The sequence below is a fragment of the Tachysurus fulvidraco genome, chromosome 21 (assembly GCF_022655615.1).
Source record: "Tachysurus fulvidraco isolate hzauxx_2018 chromosome 21, HZAU_PFXX_2.0, whole genome shotgun sequence".
NCBI lineage: Eukaryota > Metazoa > Chordata > Actinopteri > Siluriformes > Bagridae > Tachysurus > Tachysurus fulvidraco.
Window position 1 is genome coordinate 142501 of NC_062538.1, and position 20000 is coordinate 162500.

Consider the following 20000-nt stretch of genomic DNA (forward strand, 5'->3'; position numbering starts at 1 on the left):
CCAGGTATGAACCAGCAACTGGAGTCAGCTTTGGGCTGAACACCTCCAGGGAAGTGGATCGGCGTACCGACGTAGCGAACGGCGTTATCATGTGGGTTCACAGTGTGAGTGGGACGCAGTTCCCAGGAATGACCATCAGTATCCAGCACCACATAGTCCAGAAGACTCACTCCAGAACCGTTGGTGTGGATCCTCTGACTGAAACCTTGGAACACCATATTCCCAGTGTGACGAGCTAGATTAGCCCCCGAAAGCCAGGATGCAGACTCACGAACATTCTGTAGAGCATTGGCCATGAAGATGATGGAGGTGTAAATGGTGCCGAAAAGAGGAGACACCTGCAGGTGAAGAGCATTAATGCTGTTGAAACATCTAGAAAGCTGTGAAGAACTTCTGCCATGTATTTTATATTTTATTTAAACCTCAGTAAAGTTTCAGTCTTGAATCAGAATTTTCTCCAATCGCAGCTCTGACAGGTTTATGTTAATGCGCTCATTCTAATTGTTTCTAGAACAACAACATCTCACATGCAGGGACGTGGAGGGTGGAAGCTACATCTGATAATAAACTGATTAGGGTAAAGTTCTCTGTTAGGAGACATTTCTTTAACATTGAATGTAAAGGCACCTTATTATATAGTAGAATTAACTTAAAACTGTGAAGTACATGCAGTAAATATTGAGGAAAATCCCAGATGTTATACCTCATGAGGTTTAATGTTTGCAGGCACCTCGTTGGACCTGATGGCATCCTGGAAAGCCTTGTAGAAAGAATTCTCTTCTGAGTCCATGGTGATGGTTAGCACAGCGTCGTAGGCCAGTCTGAGCTTGCTGTTGCTGTGCAGTGACGGATGAGTCACCTGCTTGTACGGCAGGCTGTAGAGCAGTGTATCATAGGGCACAAAGACCACAGAGCCATCGGTCAAGCGCATGTCCAGAGCCGTCTCCAGCAGGAGCTTCTGGGTTTTCCCACCGATCAAGACAGAATGCATGCAGAGGATCACCACTGAGAAGATGGCAAAAAAAATACGTATTATAAATCTAAAAGGTCTCTTCTTCTAACATCCAGCTGATGATTTACGCTCCACATCAATCAGTTTAGTGTTAAATCAAAGTCATAAACATAGACAGTAAAATGTTTCTTCATGCTACACGGTGTAGTTAGCGCTTTAGCACCGTGTGTGTGTCTGAAGTCAGAAAATCCACCGCACTGCATTATGGGAGCTGAGGATGAAGGTTCTGGTCCTACATCAGGTATCTACTTCTCCACCCTGGAGGGCAGGAACCTCTAAAGCATGCTGAGGTGAGTTTCACTAATCTGCTGACATCAACTAGCTATAATTAACTAAGTTAGCATGTGTTTCTTGCCGATGAGGGTTGGCACTGATTCTAGTAGATAATGTCATTAATTGGCATAATTCATTAACTGGCGTTTGAGGTTCTTGCTAACAGTAAATATCAGTTATTTACAGGATGTTTAACTTCTGATTAATTCATTAGTAAACTACGTAGCGCTAATCAGGGATACGAGCACAAACTGACTGAGACGGAGTGAGTGATGATTTCAGACAAAACCACATCAGTGTTAATCTTTCTTTAATTCTTTATCAGTAATAAAAGTTTTATACATGAAACATGACATTAGCTTCATTCCATCCTTTGAAAACTTTCCTTTTTCTTAAACGTAAAAGTATATTTTTTACTTCCTTTTATAAGATTATAAAAATACACAGATAATTATTTCATTAAAGTATAATTCTCAACTCTGGTATGTTTTAAATCTGTACAGATTGCTTGCTACACTGCCAACACCATTAGGGAAAGTTCAGACATCATTATCAGATTCATCATCACTTACTACGAAGCTCCTTCATCTTCTTGATGGTGGAGAGCGAGCTGCGTATGCTGGCATGATCATTACTGGTGGAGAGCAGAGTCCTGACAGGGAAGCCATAACTCCTTAAGGCATCAGCTACCTTGTAGGACGTGTCCACCCACATGTAGTCAGCTGAGGCTACGATAGCTATGTTTGCCCAGTGGAAATGATGTGCCACAGTCTTCAGCACCCAAATGGGAGAGGGAATGGTGCGTGAAAAAGTGGGGTGACGTGATGAGCTCTCAAGCTCGTAGTTCACACAGGACCACGAGAAGAGCGCCTTGTTCCAGGTCCTGGTGAGCAGAGAAGCTGCCTCACAGTATCCAGGGTTTATGGGCCCTACAAATGCTGAGGCTTGTGTGTAGTAACCCATAAAATCTTTCAGGGCTTTCGAAGTCTGACAATCTTCTTCCAGTATGACGTAATCAAATGTGACACCCAGAGACAGGGCATGATCTCTATTGATCCTCTGGACAGCCAGTTTAGCTGCGACCCCAGGCATGGCTTTAGAAAATATTGAGTCACAAGACCATGGGCCTATCACTCCAACCCTGAACATGCTCGCCTGAACCGTACACCAGCTGCTGAGGTTTAGCAGGAAGAGCCAGAGAAGCCAGGATCCATGTGGAATATAGAGGATTTTTTGTTCTTTTACAGTGACAGCTAGCATTCCGTAGAGCAGCCACACATTCAGGAGGTGATGGAAGTTTTGGTAGAGCTGCAACATCACAGAATCCCATCACCTGAGAGCAGACACCTGATGTACTATACTGCAATGTGTTCTGTGTTTCCATTAACCCTCTGATGCTGTAAAAGTGTCTGTAAGTTTAACTGTGTCTTCATCCAAACAGCCTTCAGATAAAACACCTGCATTAAACCAAAGGTAAAGTCTCCTGCACAAAAAGGCATTTAAACTGCAGATGTGTGTGAAATCTCAGTGCGTCTGACTTACAGAGTCGAGCTTCAGTCTGTGGCTGGAAGAGAAAAAGAATTTGACTAAATAAGATTAAAAAGATGTGCTGTGGGTCAGTTCGAAGACTTTAATTAGAAAGGGATCGGAACATTAAAAACCTTTCAGGATTCTACAGACAACATGACAAAGAGTGTAAAGGGATTATTTTATTGCTGCTTCCATTCTTTAGAATCCTGATCTGAATGTAAGAAAGCTGAGTTTATTGACTGTCTTCTTTAATCCATAGTCTTTATTTAACAAAATAAAACAATTTCACAATAAAAATGAGTTATAAATATGTAATTATGTATATATACATTTATTTAGTGACAGGACGTCTGCATGTGTGTGAGTAAAATATCACTTTACTGAGATTTGTACGGATTCACAGACGCAGGATCGTATAAAAATATAGACGTCACACTTCCTCCTCCTTCCTGCGTCCTTCAATTCATTTCAGGAATGATTTTATTTTGATCAGAAGAACTTACCCAAGCCGAAGGAGTTAAAGTCCGTACTGCACAGTCCTTCTATAATGCCACCAAACTTCACATTTTTCACATGTCGTCTGTAAGCCCTGGAAAAAACCTGTAATCTATTCCATGGATGGGGAAAACATCTTAAGTTTGAAATAAACAACACTAAAAAGTGTTCGCATTTTGCAGGTTGTTGTGTCAGTAATCCCTTCAGCCCGGCCGTATCAGGACTATGACAGCACTACAGATTAGTCCAAGTGACCTGAAGATTATATTAATTCCTCCTCATTACTTTTGCAAGCTCTGCCTTAGATATCACACTTTCCCTAATGACCAGGACGTTTAGATGATTTATTCATTAGAGGATATTTACATATATATATATAGTACGGTGTAGAACAGAATGGTTATAATTATAATGTTGAGGCATCTTGTGTAAAAGACAAACATTTGTCCCATATGAAGTGAAATTTAATACTTTGAATAAATCTACAGTGAGTTATGTTCTGAAAACAGTCAACAATATACAGCATTAACGTGCTGTTCCACAAAATTCCACTTGAGGCAGTAGAGACAGATACATTTTATAATATAACATAAAATATAATTAACATTTAGACAATATAAAGCCAGCTCTAATGTTATTTGCAACTTGCAGAATATAAAGCTTTTACTCATCGTACCTGTCGTAATCTTTAATTACACAAAGAGATTTTAAGTTTTAAACCGTATCTAAAGTGTCCAATTTCTGAAAACTTTGATCAGCAGTGTTTTTTACCAAGCAGATTGTTTACAAGTTTAAGCGAGCAAAACTGAGACGATGTGATATTCAGCCAAAACAGCATCATGACAACAACAGTTCAAGGACCGTGAGATTGCATCACGTTGTGTTTTTTGTAGCTGGTCAGATCTGTGGAGGCAGAAGCTGCAGGTTTGGAGCTCCTCAGAAGTTCTGCAGCTGAGAGTCGACTCCCGCAGCTGGCCTTGGCGCTTCTCGTCCGTCTCAGAAGAGCCATGAAGTTGTCATTCTGGTTGGTGGACTTAGAAACGCCGCCGAGAGTTTGAGTGCCAAAGTCTCCTTGCTTGTTTTCTAAAGAGTCTTTGCGACCCAATAGTTTCCTCTTCGACCTGCAAAAAGGAAATTAGACATGAACCCTCTAAAGCAAAGAATAAATACAGCTGGTCAAACTTCTACATTACCTGTGAATGATGGTGAAAAGGTCCTCTGTGGTGTGAGAGGAGTTCTTGTGAAGAAAAACCTCGTCCACTTCACTAACCAAATGAAGAGCTCCGATTTCCGGCACTTGTCCGTCCTCTTTATCATATAATTCGTATTCTGGCATCGAGAAATAAAAAGAAATCTTCTGTAAGCAAATCTTATAAAGTAAACAAATAAAAAAAAATATTTACTTTCTAAATGTTTAAATCATCACAGAAGACGTACCAGGTACTTCTTCATTCACTTGTGAATAAGAGGGGATGAGACCATAGACCGTGACGTGATATTCTCGCTGAGAACTCTCTGGCTTTAAAGGACTGGGATGTGATTGAACCTGCTGCATCTTATCACAGATGGGGAAGACTGCGTCGGGTCTCTTTGAAAGCGGTGGAGCTGGAGCTCTTCTCTTCTTCTGGGGCTCACTCGGTTTGGCATCAGCAGAAGGTTTGTAGGACAATGCATGTGTATAATCACCTCTACACTGGGAATATAAGTGACTAATGTCCTTCACGTGCTCTTGAGATTGCTGCTTTTGGTCACTACTGACATTTGATGAGGAGGGAAGAACAACCTTGGCCTTCACTTTGTTAACTGTTGAATAAATGCAGTTTTGTCCATAATTCAGATCTGCAGCAGAAGCCTCGTTAGAATTGTTCACTGCTGCTGTGCTCGGTGGCCATTTAGACAGTAGGGGCTTAGGTGCTACAGGGGGTTTGTTTTTTGGACTGTTCTGAGCAGCAGCAAAGCCAGCATCCCGTTCATTCTCCTCCTCGATGACAGCTGAGGTGTCTAGATCCGAGCTGCCGACTGAACGCAAGCGCACTTTGTTCAGGTCTTCCTGAGTCACCACAGGCATAATCAGCATGCTGTTACTCAATCTCTGCTTCGGGTGTGAAGCGTCAGAGTAACGGCGGTTGACTTTTGGCAGGACGACAGAAGGTTCTTGATTGGGGTTAACTGCTTGTGTCTCAGGTAACTGCAGGGATAACCTCGATCTGCAGTTTCGAGCCTGTTGGCCAGGAACACCGCCGGATGCTTTGGGACGCATTCTGCAGGCTCCAGTCGTAATCGCAGTCGGCTGAGTCGGCGTCTCACACTGGCTCGAGTAACCACTGGAAGGTGAGGCTGAGCCAGGTGGTTTGGATGGGGAGGAGATAGAAGGTTGAGATGGAGAAGAGCGAGAAGACGATGGTGAGTTGTTGCAGTCAGAGTTGCATGCAACTTTTGCAGGTTCGTTTAGAGGATTTCCCACAGAGGAACTTGTGTAAGACTTGCATGGTTCACTAGACCTTATCTCTTTTACTGGCCTGTTACTGGAGATCTGATTCTGATTCACTGGAACATCTCCTGGTGCTTTGGGAGGGAGCGTGGCGGTGTCACCAGCTTCCTCTTTAGATAATGGAATAAGATCTGGAAGGAGCATGACGTCGTTGGGAATGTAGAGACTTTGAGTTCTACATTCTGGAAGCATCACGTCTGTAAGTCTGGGCAGCGACACTGTCCGTGCAGGTGGAGCTGGCTTCCTTTTGGCCTTTCTTAAAACGATGCTCCGAGCCTTGTGCGGAATCCCTGCGTCAGGAAGCCGGTCTTTTCTCCTCACAGAAGTGCTATCGCTGCCACTGTCATCGGAGCTGCTGCTGGGATACGACAGGGCGTAGCTTTCACACCGGCGTCGTGTTGCTCCTGGGTTGGAGGTGATGGCTGTGGAAAGTGATAATGAACGTCTGTGGTGTTCCATGGCACTGACAGGTCTACTTCTGCGCTCTTTCTGCACGACGCCTGTCCTGACCGTGTCTTTATCCCTCTTTCTAATAACAGTCGCGTTGGTGGGCGTGGCCTGGCAAGGTTCCTCTGGATCTTGGAACTGTGGAGGAGGTTTGATCACATCAGGTGCCAAAAGGTAGGAGTTCAGCGTATCATCCCACTCCGATGAAAACGTTGAAACATTAGGGCCTTTCCAAGTCTGAGATGGACAATACAAAGTCGTGTGCTCCATTCTGCCTCCAGAGCAAACTGTCTGTCAGGAGGGACGACTGTGTCGAAAAGATGGTTTTTTCAGATCCAAATCATTCCATAAGTTCCTTGGATTATGGACATTCAGGGTACGTCCAGTATTCTTCTCTTCTTATTTAATAGGTGTTTGAAGGCCCAAGAGATTAGACAGCGTGCCAATAGTTTGAGGCTTTGAAAGGGAAAGAAAAAGAGAAAATTTTAGCCTTTGTGTATCTTTCTATGGAACTCAAGTGGGTGTTCACCATGGCAACGGTTACCTGTTCATCCATACACAGAACATGAACAGATCCAAAATGACTCGCAACTGAAGCTTATAGATTTTTTTATAGCACAAACGTTGAGCCTCTGAGTTCAGTGTGTGCACAGAAAGGGAAGAGATGTGTAAATGTCGTCACCATCTGAATCACCACCAACTTTATAATCAGTCCCGAATCATTTCTGATTCCTTTTCAGTTCTGTAGTTCACATTAACATTATTTCTTGAATCTCTTCCTGAGCCTTGACACAGACTTTCTTACTGTATTAAGTGTGTGTGAGATAAACAACACAACAGAACAGAAACACGTCACTTACGAGACCTCAGCTGCAATAAAGCACCTTTTAAAATGACAACACTGAAACTTGACACTTCTAACACTTGATAATAAACACGATGCGCAGCAGACGTGCAGCAGACGTGCAGCAGACGTGCAGCAGACGTGCAGCAGACACGAGTCCATTGTGCAATGACACGATGATCATTTGTGTTATAAATACACATCGTCACACTGACTAAATCATTCCTTTACACAGCAGCATCACTGCTAAGACCAAAATGGTCCCAGAACATAACCAGACACTGAGATTTCACCCAAATGTGATGAGTGGACTTTTATATCTGAATAAACAGTTCTAACTTTCTCTGTTTTATAACAAAAGCTTGTTCTACAAACATTACCTCGATGTTTTTCATCATAAAGCGTCTTACTGACTATGAACATGTTAAAGATAGAATAAATAACACAAACACTCACGTGCATTTACATGTGCGTTCAATAAAATCTACGAGCTTTCCTGGTTACATCATCACAATATGAAGCTGTATTAATAGAGTAGAGAAGCTCTGCTTGTGGCTGCGACACGTCTCAGAAATGTCGTATCTGATAAACACGCTTGCTAATGAAGGACATCATGAAATGCAGTAACTGCATGATGTCCAAATACACTGATGTGATGACAGTGATGATATATTATATTACAGACAAGTGAAAAACAAGCAGAGAAGGAGCAGAGAAGGAGAATGAGAAGGGGAAGAGAAGAGAAGGAGAAGAGAAGAGAAGGAGCAAAGAAGGAGAAGAGGAAGAGAAGAGAAGAGAAGAGAAGAGAAGAGAAGAGAAGAGAAGAGAAGAGAAGAGAAGGAGCAGACGAGGGTAGAAACAAGTTGTATTGTCATTGTCATGTGTCACCTAGACAAAATTCACAAAACTGCAACATCATCTTCTACATCGCTTCCACTGACTGCTTTATTCTGGTGAAACATCTCTCCAGGTTTATCTGCACTTGAGCAACATTACGTCCCACCATAACAGCCCCGTTACCTACCTTTCAGATGGCTCTGGAGACTGTGCTTGTTTTCTAATGCAGTTCCTACTCGTTCTTCGTCCCTCTCCCTCCCTCTCGCTCCTCATTCCCTCTCGCTAACACTCACATGCTGTTTCCATGACGATATGATGTGGGCTACTTGCTTCCTCACTGAGTTCGTGAGGAAAGAGAGATATAGAGAGAAAACAAGAGAGAAGGAGTGTGTGGGGGGGACAGAGAGCGACACATTACATAAACACCAAAAACAGTAAATTTGCTGCACAGCTTATGAAAATCAGCAGCAGTAATAGAGGAGAAGACGTAGTCTTGTGTCTCAGCTGCTGTCCAAACAGACAGAGGTGCATTCTAATCAGGAAAACTGCAAAAACCCATAGCAACAGTAGGAAAGTCAGGGGACCAGTGATGTCAAGAAGAAGTGTACAAAGCTTACATCATCATCATCATCATCATCATCATCATCATCATCTTAAATCTGCTGCTGTACCAACATCAGCATTAACAGAAATTAGACCAGGCATCAACTGCTGGTCAGACACACTGCTGGTCAGACACACTACTGATCAGATACACTGATGATCAGACACACTGATGATCAGACACACTGCTGGTCAGACACACTGATGATCAGACACACTGATGATCAGACACACTGATGGTCAGACACACTACTGATCAGACACACTGATGATCAGACACACTGCTGATCAGACACACTGCTGGTCAGACACACTATTGATCAGACACACTGCTGATCAGACACACTGCTGGTCAGACACACTATTGATCAGACACACTGATGATCAGACACACTGCTGGTCAGACACACTACTGATCAGACACACTGCTGATCAGACACACTGCTGGTCAGACACACTGCTGATCAGACACACTGCTGATCAGACACACTGATGGTCAGACACACTGCTGGTCAGACACACTGATGGTCAGACACACTACTGATGGTCAGACACACTGGTGATCAGACACACTGCTGATCAGACACACTGATGGTCAGACACACTGCTGGTCAGACACACTGCTGATCAGACACACTGATGGTCAGACACACTGATGGTCAGACACACTGGTGATCAGACACACTGGTGATCAGACACACTGGTGATCAGACACACTACTGATCAGACACACTGCTGGTCAGACACACTACTGATCAGACACACTGATGATCAGACACACTGCTGGTCAGACACACTACTGATCAGACACACTGCTGATCAGACACACTGCTGGTCAGACACACTATTGATCAGACACACTGATGATCAGACACACTGCTGGTCAGACACACTACTGATCAGACACACTGCTGATCAGACACACTGCTGGTCAGACACACTGCTGATCAGACACACTGCTGATCAGACACACTGATGGTCAGACACACTGCTGGTCAGACACACTGATGGTCAGACACACTGCTGGTCAGACACACTGGTGATCAGACACACTGCTGATCAGACACACTGCTGATCAGACACACTGCTGGTCAGACACACTGCTGATCAGACACACTGATGGTCAGACACACTGATGGTCAGACACACTGGTGATCAGACACACTGGTGATCAGACACACTGGTGATCAGACACACTACTGATCAGACACACTGCTGGTCAGACACACTACTGATCAGACACACTGATGGTCAGACACACTGCTGATCAGACACACTGCTGGTCAGACACACTGCTGGTCAGACACACTACTGATCAGACACACTGATGGTCAGACACACTGATGGTCAGACACACTGATGGTCAGACACACTGCTGATCAGACACACTGATGGTCAGACACACTGATGGTCAGACACACTGCTGATCAGACACACTGATGGTCAGACACACTGATGGTCAGACACACTGATGGTCAGACACACTGCTGATCAGACACACTGCTGGTCAGACACACTGCTGATCAGACACACTGCTGGTCAGACACACTGCTGATCAGACACACTGCTGGTCAGACACACTATTGATCAGACACACTGATGGTCAGACACACTGATGGTCAGACACACTGATGGTCAGACACACTGATGGTCAGACACACTGATGATCAGACACACTGCTGGTCAGACACACTGCTGATCAGACACACTGGTGATCAGACACACTGATGGTCAGACACACTGATGATCAGACACACTGATGATCAGACACACTGATGGTCAGACACACTGATGATCAGACACACTGGTGATCAGACACACTGATGGTCAGACACACTGATGATCAGACACACTGCTGGTCAGACACACTGGTGATCAGACACACTGATGGTCAGACACACTGATGGTCAGACACACTGCTGGTCAGACACACTGGTGATCAGACACACTGATGGTCAGACACACTGATGGTCAGACACACTGATGGTCAGACACACTGATGGTCAGACACACTGGTGATCAGACACACTGATGGTCAGACACACTGATGGTCAGACACACTGATGGTCAGACACACTGGTGATCAGACACACTGATGGTCAGACACACTGATGGTCAGACACACTGATGGTCAGACACACTGATGGTCAGACACACTGATGATCAGACACACTGGTGATCAGACACACTGATGGTCAGACACACTGCTGGTCAGACACACTGCTGATCAGACACACTGATGGTCAGACACACTGGTGATCAGACACACTGGTGATCAGACACACTACTGATCAGACACACTGCTGGTCAGACACACTACTGATCAGACACACTGATGGTCAGACACACTGCTGATCAGACACACTGCTGGTCAGACACACTGCTGGTCAGACACACTACTGATCAGACACACTGATGGTCAGACACACTGATGGTCAGACACACTGATGGTCAGACACACTGATGGTCAGACACACTGATGGTCAGACACACTGCTCTGAAGATTTCAGTGTCATTTAGATCTGTAATCAGACTTTAGAGTGTTCACTTTGTTGTAGGCTTTAATACAAGGCTGTGTTATAGATCATTAGTGTTACGCTGAAATAACTCTCGAGCTTCTCACACATCGCAGATGTTCTGTCACAACCGAGTGAGAATGTGAGATACTGAGAAAACAGAAAAGTGATGAAAGAGAGAGAGAGAGAGAGAGAGAGAGAGAGAGAGAGAGAGAGAGAGAGAGAGAGAGAGAGAGAGAGAGAGAGGAAACTAGGTCCACCCATGTTTGAGTAATTTTGAGAAAGAACAATGTTCAACATTATTTCTTCACAACAGAGGCAGTGGGGTGTGAAATGTATAATCGTGGTGCATTGCACAATAGAGTTACATAAGCAATCACATAAGGAAGAAGATTTAGGTAAAAAATACTAAGTGCAGCAAAACTGTGGATGAGATTCTGTTATGTTAAAGAGAAGAAACGAAACGTAACGAAACGTAAAGACAAGAAGGCGGAGAGCTGATCGACTGGCTGTAACTCTGCGGTTACATCATCTGTTAATCTGATCTGAAGGAAGAAATGATCAAGAATATATTTTATGGCACAAAGTAGACTTTAACTCACTGAACAGTTCATTGTGTTCATTACTGTTCATTATGATTTATAAACACGTTGGTGAGGTTACGCTGCAGTCTGAGTGCTTCTGATTCCAGGGTTGTTTTTGTTTAGTTCAGTTCAGGTTGAATTTTTTGTTCATGCAGAAAGTTTATTGTGATTTTATTCTTTTTATCTACAATCCTATAACCATATAGATGATGTGCTTCACCCTGGTTAAATGTTCTGCTGAAGGTTTCAACACACACGACTTACTGGTACGTTAAAATCCAGCTTTACAATAAAGTTTTAATAAACTGTAATATCTCCATGTGGTTGGCTGCTTTTTGGTAATTAATGATGACCACTTTAATATTCATGAATAAATAAACACTTCTTCACAGATTTAAGGATTAGCCGTTATTATTAATTATTATCTCAGTTGCTGTAATAGGAGACAGTGTGTAGTTATTGTCACTCAAAACCTTTACATGTGTTTAAATGTATTTTTATGACTAGCATCTAATTAAATTCAGCTAACATATTAAATCAATATTATAAAAAAGAAGCTCCATGGTGATATGTTAAGTGTGTGTATGAGACACAGTGTGTGTGAGCTGGTTTCAGTACCTGTTGCTGGTGAGTCTTCAGCTGTGTGAGGATGGAGATCAGGAGGAGCTCATATGTGTGTGTGTCTGTTCGCGTGCCGCTGCTACATCAGCTCCTCTCACGGCCCTGTGTACATGGCCTTATATAAACATGACCAAAATACACACTTCATTTCACTCAGCAAAGCCACAGACTCAACCGCACCCTACAAATAGAGGAAGTTCATGTTCTGAAGGGTTTTAAAAAAGGTTGCATAAAGATTAAGGCTTGTGAACTTCCCCATCACACACCCTCACAGAAAGGATTTAGTGTTGGGTCTGTGTTGAGCTCAGAGTTTACGATGACCCATTAGTTCCTCAGGAGCTCTCGGCTGCACTGTTATAAACTGTTGTAGAAAGGACATTATTTACATTTACACTATTTACTATAGAGTGTCACCCAGATGGGGATGAGGTTCACTTCTGAGTCTGGTTCCTCTCAAGGTTCCTCATATCATCTCAGGGAGTTTTTCCTCACCGCCGTCGCCTCAGTCTTGCTCATTAGGGATAGGGCTAAATATATAATATTTTATATTAAGTTCATATTTTTTAAATTCATTTTAAACTTTAATTGTATATATTCATTTATTTATGTTATCCTTATTTTTCTTCTTCTTCTTCTACTTATTATTATTATTATTATTATTATTATATTTATTATTATTATATTTATTTTCTGTTTCTATATTTCTATAAAGCTGCTTTGAGACAATGTGAAGTGTTAAAACAATATACAAATACTGTAGAAATGAACTGAATTGAATTGAATGGGACCAAGCAGCCATCATCCTTCAGCAGTTTCAGATGAAAACACACAGAACACTGCAGAACCTGGACACAGCTGAACACCACAGATATGTTCTTTATGGTAAGATGGCCATCACAAGTCACATTTATTCTCTGCTGTAAATCATGCTGATGGATCCAGGATGGTTTGTGCTTCAGGCCCATGAGAGTCATCAGGGCTGATCATTACTCTGTATCTCATTTAATGAGGCTGATGTACAGGAGCAGGTGAATCTCGTGGTGTAAACACTACACACTTAACACCCAAATATACCACAATGGTTATGATCCTATAATCTCTGGGTTTGTAGTCGACCAACATTAAGATTAAAACTTCCAATATTTCAACAGCAATGCTAAGGATTCTTAAGGATGAGTAAACAGAAGCCATGCTGAGTTTCACTCATTTCTTACTATTTTTTAACTAAGTTAACGTGTATTTTTTACTCTCACTTCAGTAAATGTTTTGTCTGTTCCTCTTTTAATACAGTGAGATTTTAAACACTATCATTCAGAACTGTAAGATCTGCTGCCACCTAGTGTCCATTTACTGAACCTCATGGAGCTCATAGTCATGGTTTAGTGATCTCTACCTCTCTCTCTCTCTCTCACACACACACACACACACACACACACACACACACACACACACACACACACACACACACACACACACACACACACACACACACAATGACTCTACTGGAGAATCTATTTATTAATCTCTAAGCCATCACTCCACCCGGTCTCCTGTAGGCACTAAGAGATGAGACACTTTCACTGAGGTCTCAGACTGGAGTTTTGTAACCAATTAATTATTATCCAAAGGTTCAGAAGAAATAATAAGAAACAGATATAAATCCTTCTCATTTTGTCACTTCACTGTTTTCTTCTGCACTCCATTGTGATGCCTGAAGCCGAATTATTCTACATTGTGGATTTTTAAATCTTCTCTAAACCTGTGTGTTAATTCTACGTGTTGTATTCAGTTTGTGTTAATACTTTTTAATATATTGTATTAATTTCGCCTTGTGTTAATTCTACAGTGTCTGTTAATCTAAACGTGCTGTAAATTCTATACAGTATGAGTTAATTCTACACTGTGCATCCTCCTCTTTTCATCGTCTTCACCTCGATCTTTATCCCAGTAACCATGACAACGGTCCTTCTCTCTCCGCTCCCCTCTCGCGCGCCCGTGCACAGACACCGCGGCCTCTCAATCACAACAGAATGGAGCGCGAGCGTGACGCCACGGATGCACGAGCCGGGCGCAGACCAATTGCGTGTGAGCAGCTGGACGCCGCTGTCCGTGAAACCGCCAACCTTCTAACCGGAGCTGTGAGGAGCTTCAGCAGAAACACACCGAGAGAGAAACTGAACGAGTTCCTCTGAGAGCAGCTCTCTTTCCTGAACCCTTTTAACGGCGCTTTACCGCATGAGATCTTCATCATCTTCACACTTCTTCACCTGAGGCAGGACGGATGGAGGCTCGGACCGACTCCTGGGTTCGTGATGATCTTTGTCTGAAATATTGTCTTAGCTTTAGCCCATCTAGATGTGACCGATTTTTCCAGCATTATGAATAAGGATGGTGTGTGTGTGTGTGTGTGTGTGTGTGTGTGTGTGTGTGTGTGTGTGTGTGTGTGTGTGTGTGTGTGTGTCTATAAATAGCCTGTTTACACCTAATTTAATCCGCCGGTGCTGCTTTGTCCTTTCAGCTTTTTCAGACTTGAATATTTCTCTTCCTGTGCGGTTAAAATGAACTAGACAGCAGATGGTCAGTGCTGATGAGCTCCGTATAACAAAATAGTGCTAATTAGATGTTAATGAAGCTCTTTATGTGTTTATTCTGTGCTGTAAATTTCATTAATTCTGTAGGAGCAGCGATCTATTTGTGTTAAAAAGAGTTTGAGGTTCTTTTGGAGATGATGTAGGTGTTTTCTCCTGACTTTTATCTCTTTCATGACCACCTCCTGCCCCGCCTCTTCTCCCATTCCCCCTTCTCTCCTGTTAGTGATTCATCCTCATGCCGCAGCTATGAGTAACACGCACCCCAACACCTCTACTTTAATCCCGGATGTGCAGGAGGTGAGGAACGTGAGCGTGGATCTGCTGCCTCTCAATCCCTGGGATGTGGTACTGTGTGTGATGGGAACCCTGGTGTGCTGTGAGAATGCCTTGGTGCTCGCTCTGATAGCTCACACTCCCTCCCTGCGAGCGCCGATGTTTGCGCTTGTGGCCAGCTTGGCGTTTGCTGACCTGCTGGCCGGTCTGAGTTTGATCCTGAACTTTATCGTCATCTACATGACAGACACTGACTTTGTGATGTTGCTGTCAGCTGGCCTGCTTATCACTGCCTTCTCAGCCTCGGTGCTGAATGTTCTGGCCATCACAGTGGACCGTTACCTGTCTCTGTATAGCGCTCTTACATACCACACAGAGCGTGCTGTCACCTTCACCTACGTGATAATGATGCTAGTTTGGTCTACCAGTGCTGCCCTCGGTGCGTTGCCCGTGCTTGGCTGGAACTGTCTGCGTGATGAAGCGACATGCAGCATTTGTCGTCCTGTGCACAAGAGCAACGCGGCCGCGCTCGCTGTCTCCTTCCTCCTCGTCTTCGCTCTCATTCTTCAGCTGTACCTCCAGATCTGTAAAATTGCCGTGCGTCACGCGCAGCAGATTGCCGTACAGCGGCACTTCAGGGCCGCCTCACATGCAGCTTCTGCAGCCAAAGGCATCTCCACGCTGTCAGGTATCCTGGGCACATTTGCGCTCTGCTGGGTTCCACTTGCCTTGTACTCACTGGTGGCTGATACATATTACCCAGCAGCCTACACGTACGCCACTGCTTTTCCAGCCATCTGCAGTTCCATCATAAACCCCATCATCTACGCCTTCAGAAACCCGGACATCCAGAGGTCACTGAGGCTCATTTGTTGTGGATGTTCGCCGTATGGCTTTACAATGCGACCACGGACACCTAGTGATGTGTAACAATTTTCTAAATGCAAAAATCATCTTAAAAAATATCTGTCTGTAGCTTCTGTGGCATGTGTGATTACCAGAAACAAGGATTTCAACAGATTCCCTGCAAAGGAAAAACCTGAAACTTCCAAATAAAGGAAGCTCTCCACAGTTTCTGGTGAATACAACAAACATTTCTGTATTTTGGATGAATTTCTCAGCCGAAGCTCTGATCTGTTCTTTCAGAGGGAAGAATAAGTGCCTCTGTGTAGTGTGGGTCTGGTCATGCACAGATATGACAAATCCTTAGGTTATTACTGTATTGTTTGTCTTGAAGAAGTTCAGGAAGAAGTTCAGGAGAATCCCAAGGCTTTGATTCTCCGTGAAGTTGGCGTAGAGATTTTCTCCTCTTCCCTCAGTGCAGGTGAAACTCCAGTCGTTGGTAATCGCACAGACACACAGACGCTACAGCCGACAGACAGAAGTTTGACTTTAACATGCAGAGAGTGTCCACATTTCGTAATGTTCATGTGTATGGAAGTTGTGTGTTGTGCGTGTAATGATCTTTAAATCATGGTCTGCTAGTTCACATTGGTGTGGTTAATGTCTTTAATCAAAATCTCATAGTTAGAGTTTATATATGAAAGAAATGATGCTGACACCCATTTAATCAACACTTGTCTAAACACCAAACTCAAATGTAGCACGAATCCTTTGTGGTCAGTCACCTTTAAGCACTGTGAAATGCCTACAGGCTTCCAGACTATCACCAGAACTGATGGACAGCAGAGAACATCAATGTTCACTGCATCCCTGGCAATATCTTTAGAAATTGGCTTATTCACTTGAAACTCAGGTTGAGAGACAGTCGTGAGGGTGAAATGCTGCCAGTTCCTGATGGCACCTGCTTAAGGTGTTTATAGAGCACAGCTTGGTCATTTTTCTGACGAACCTGTTCAGGAAATATCAACAGAGAAATCCTCAAACTGTGCTAAGTCATTTCATTGTTAAAACCAAACAACTGTGGCGTCAGTAACTGCTTACACGACAGAGACAATCACCAAAACCTGAACTCTGAAGGAGAAATAGATTTACCTGGTGTTAACTAAATAATTTAAATATTTGTTCGATGTCAACTGAGCTGAAGCAAATCTGATCAATTTTATTTATTTCACAAAATAAATAAATTGTGTTCTGTGTTAATCGTCACAGAATGTGAGAGCAGGTGAGATGGAGGGAAGGGGCGTGGCTTCCAGACCGGATCATCTGTTGTTTTATTGGTTAATAACATGCTGATCCTCTGGAGTGTTAATGAGTAAAAATCATATTCGTGTAATCCTCATGGATGTTTAATATCACACATGCCTCGTCTACAGCACTGCTTTTTTATCCCAGTGCTTCTCGCTCCCGCAGGTTTGGATGCACACCCCTACAACAGAGCCCTGATTATGTTCTCGTACTGACGACCGTCACTGAAACTCATCCTGTGCTATGAAGGCATTGCAATAGGAAGCACCTACACAGCAAAAAACCTCAAGTGCTTAAGTTCACTCCACAGTGTTCACTCAACACTTCCATGGACAATAAACACTGTTTGTAATGTTCCTGTGAGGTGTCAGAGTTACACGTAGGCAGCGTGTTCATTGGTGCAGCTTCATATCTTAGTTACTGCATCTCTTGCTAGTATTCACAAGTTACATCGATGTTTTTGAATGAAAAATGATATAGAAAATAAGCCCAGAAGTTATGGGGAATTAGTTATAAGAAAATCCCCCATGAGAATGAAGCGCTGATGCTGAAGACTCTTAAATAAGTTCAATAAATGACTGCTAAATAGTTTCATAATTAATTAAGAACACTTTTCTGTAATCTTAACGTTAATCAATACTAGATTCAGAGTACAGAACAACGGATTTCTGTAAATCCACAGTTTGAACAGAATGATATGGAGGTTTCATGTCCCTGTGAATGAACTGTTACTATAGAAACCATAACATTGGGATAAGTTCATTAGTATAAACCTGTGATTGATTAATATACAGCATTATGGTGTAAATGGTTTCATCACTCAGCCATTTATATTCTAAAAGTTAAAGATAAAAAGCAGACGTGTATTTAGTGTCCTTCACTAACCTCAAGCTAACATATAAAACTAGTCTCATGACCACAGATTCAAGTTTTCTCATCTGAGTTTCACATGATGTCAGCGTGGAGAATAGAAAGAAATCTCAGATTCATTTTGCCTTACCCGTGTTCTCATTGGCAATAATGTTCTGTACTGTGTCTATTAAAAACAAACAATGCATAATGAAGTAATAATATTCTTTTGTAAAACTATTAGAGGCAAATAAACCTGCTGCCTGCTTGTTAACATGTCTGTGATAAGTAGCTTGCTGGGCTGTAAGGTGTGACTGAGCCCTTAGAGATCTCTGACAGTATCTCAATATTGTGCACTGAAACTTTAGCTCATGGTTTGTGTGTGTGTGTGTGTGTGTGTGTGTGTGTGTGTGTGTGTGTGTGTGTGTGTGTGTGTGTGTGTGTGTGTGTGTGTGTGTGTGTGTGTGTGTAGATCAGCCAAAGAGCTAACTGTAAAATAACAATGTCCATTGTTATTATGTGTATTGTACAAACTGCACTATTCCAAATATTCTTGCTGATGAAAGATGTCAGTAGATTTGAATGTATGATTTTTTGTTGACTGACTTAAAGTTTGCTTTGATTTTGAAAAGATTTCTGTTTAAGGTCCAGTTAAAGTTGTGCTTAATAACTGAACTATTTTTGTACAGTAAAATGTTTTGTATTCACTATGAGTAGCTACTTGTGTGTTTGACCCATGATTTTTTTTTGTATTTACATGAGTGTCTCTATAAACGTCACTACATTTCTCACTCATGTCGGCTTCTGCTTTGTTTTGTTGATAAAACTGAACATCACACCAAAGGCTGTCTGAAAGAAAAGTAGCATCTGATTATCTGTACCTGAAAAAGCTGACAGATTTGCTGGTGTTCTCTTCGTCTGAGAGGTAAAACCTGTAAAATCTCCTGTCAGCTTTCCTTAGTCACACACACACCGTGACGGCTTACACACTCATCAATCACATGTTAAAGCCTTTGACTAGTGGAGTAAACCGGTCACGTCCGCTCTGTTGTTTGTCAGCTGAGTGTCCAGTGCTCCAGAGGGACATCAGTAGGGAGCTGGCGAGGGCCAGGGACAGATGGAGCTTCTCAGATGGAGGCAGAGTATTACGTCACATCCAGGGTGTGGATCTGTGGAAACAAAACAGATTTAACAGACTTCCTTTGGACAGTGGTGATGGACCCACGGGCAGGAATTATGTTTAGACCCCATTCATGTTTCCTTCAAAAATATTAACTAATATTTACATAAAACTGGAACCTGGTAGATCTGTAATGGTCTGTTTACACCTACAGCATATAATGATTTATAATCCCACTCTCAGTGTTTATAATGATTTATAATCCCACTCTCAGTGTTTATGATTTATAATCCCACTCTCAGTGTTTATAATGATTTATAATCCCACTCTCAGTGTTTATAATGATTTATAATCCCACTCTCAGTGTTTATAATGATTTATAATCCCACTCTCAGTGTGTATAATGATTTATAATCCCACTCTCAGTGTTTATGATTTATAATCCCACTCTCAGTGTTTATAATGATTTATAATCCCACTCTCAGTGTTTATAATGATTTATAATCCCACTCTCAGTTTTTATAATGATTTATAATCCCACTCTCAGTGTTTATAATGATTTATAATCCCACTCTCAATGTTTATAATGATTTATAATCCCACCATCAGTGTTTATAATGATTTATAATCGCACTATCTGGTGTTTATAATGATTTATAATCCCACTGTCAGTGTTTATAATGATTTATAATCCCACTCTCAGTGTTTATAATGATTTATAATCCCACTCTCAGTGTTTATGATTTATAATCCCACTCTCAGTGTT

The 20000-nt window shown here is 42.5% G+C and overlaps 3 protein-coding genes across 5 annotated transcripts in view; 1 reads left to right on the forward strand and 2 right to left on the reverse strand.

Moving 5' to 3' along the window:
• LOC113647568 (retinal guanylyl cyclase 2-like) overlaps positions 1 to 2563 on the reverse strand; it is a 13036-nt gene extending 10473 nt beyond the window's left edge. The window contains exons 1-3 of one of the 2 annotated variants that reach the window (XM_047805751.1): positions 1858 to 2563; positions 704 to 1005; positions 1 to 338 (exon numbers count right to left, since the gene is read on the reverse strand). The exon at positions 1 to 338 is cut by the window's left edge and continues 20 nt beyond it. In XM_047805751.1, the coding sequence (XP_047661707.1) occupies positions 1 to 338; positions 704 to 1005; positions 1858 to 2545 (1328 nt within the window). In that variant the 5' untranslated portion in view covers positions 2546 to 2563. The remainder of the gene's footprint in view (positions 339 to 703; positions 1006 to 1857) is intronic. The other variant, XM_047805749.1, reaches the window with a different exon arrangement.
• Positions 2564 to 3640: 1077 nt separating this feature from the next.
• si:ch73-362m14.2 (NHS-like protein 2) lies at positions 3641 to 12407 on the reverse strand. 2 transcript variants are annotated; one of them, XM_027154347.2, is made up of 5 exons: positions 12251 to 12405; positions 8117 to 8266; positions 4748 to 6704; positions 4504 to 4639; positions 3641 to 4431 (listed from the first exon to the last, which is right to left on the reverse strand). In XM_027154347.2, the coding sequence occupies exons 3-5, from the start codon at positions 6516 to 6518 to the stop codon at positions 4164 to 4166; spliced, it is 2175 nt and encodes a 724-aa protein (XP_027010148.2). In that variant the 5' UTR covers positions 6519 to 6704; positions 8117 to 8266; positions 12251 to 12405; the 3' UTR covers positions 3641 to 4163. The 2 variants fall into 2 exon arrangements, with proteins under 2 accessions (XP_027010148.2, XP_027010147.2); XM_027154346.2 differs by lacking the exon at positions 8117 to 8266 and having other exon boundaries at positions 12251 to 12407.
• Positions 12408 to 14212: 1805 nt separating this feature from the next.
• gpr185a (G protein-coupled receptor 185 a) lies at positions 14213 to 18578 on the forward strand. The gene is made up of 2 exons (XM_027154248.2): positions 14213 to 14558; positions 15068 to 18578. Exon 2 carries the CDS (start codon positions 15091 to 15093, stop codon positions 16045 to 16047), a length of 957 nt encoding a protein of 318 aa, XP_027010049.1. The 5' UTR covers positions 14213 to 14558; positions 15068 to 15090; the 3' UTR covers positions 16048 to 18578.
• Positions 18579 to 20000: the final 1422 nt, after the last annotated feature.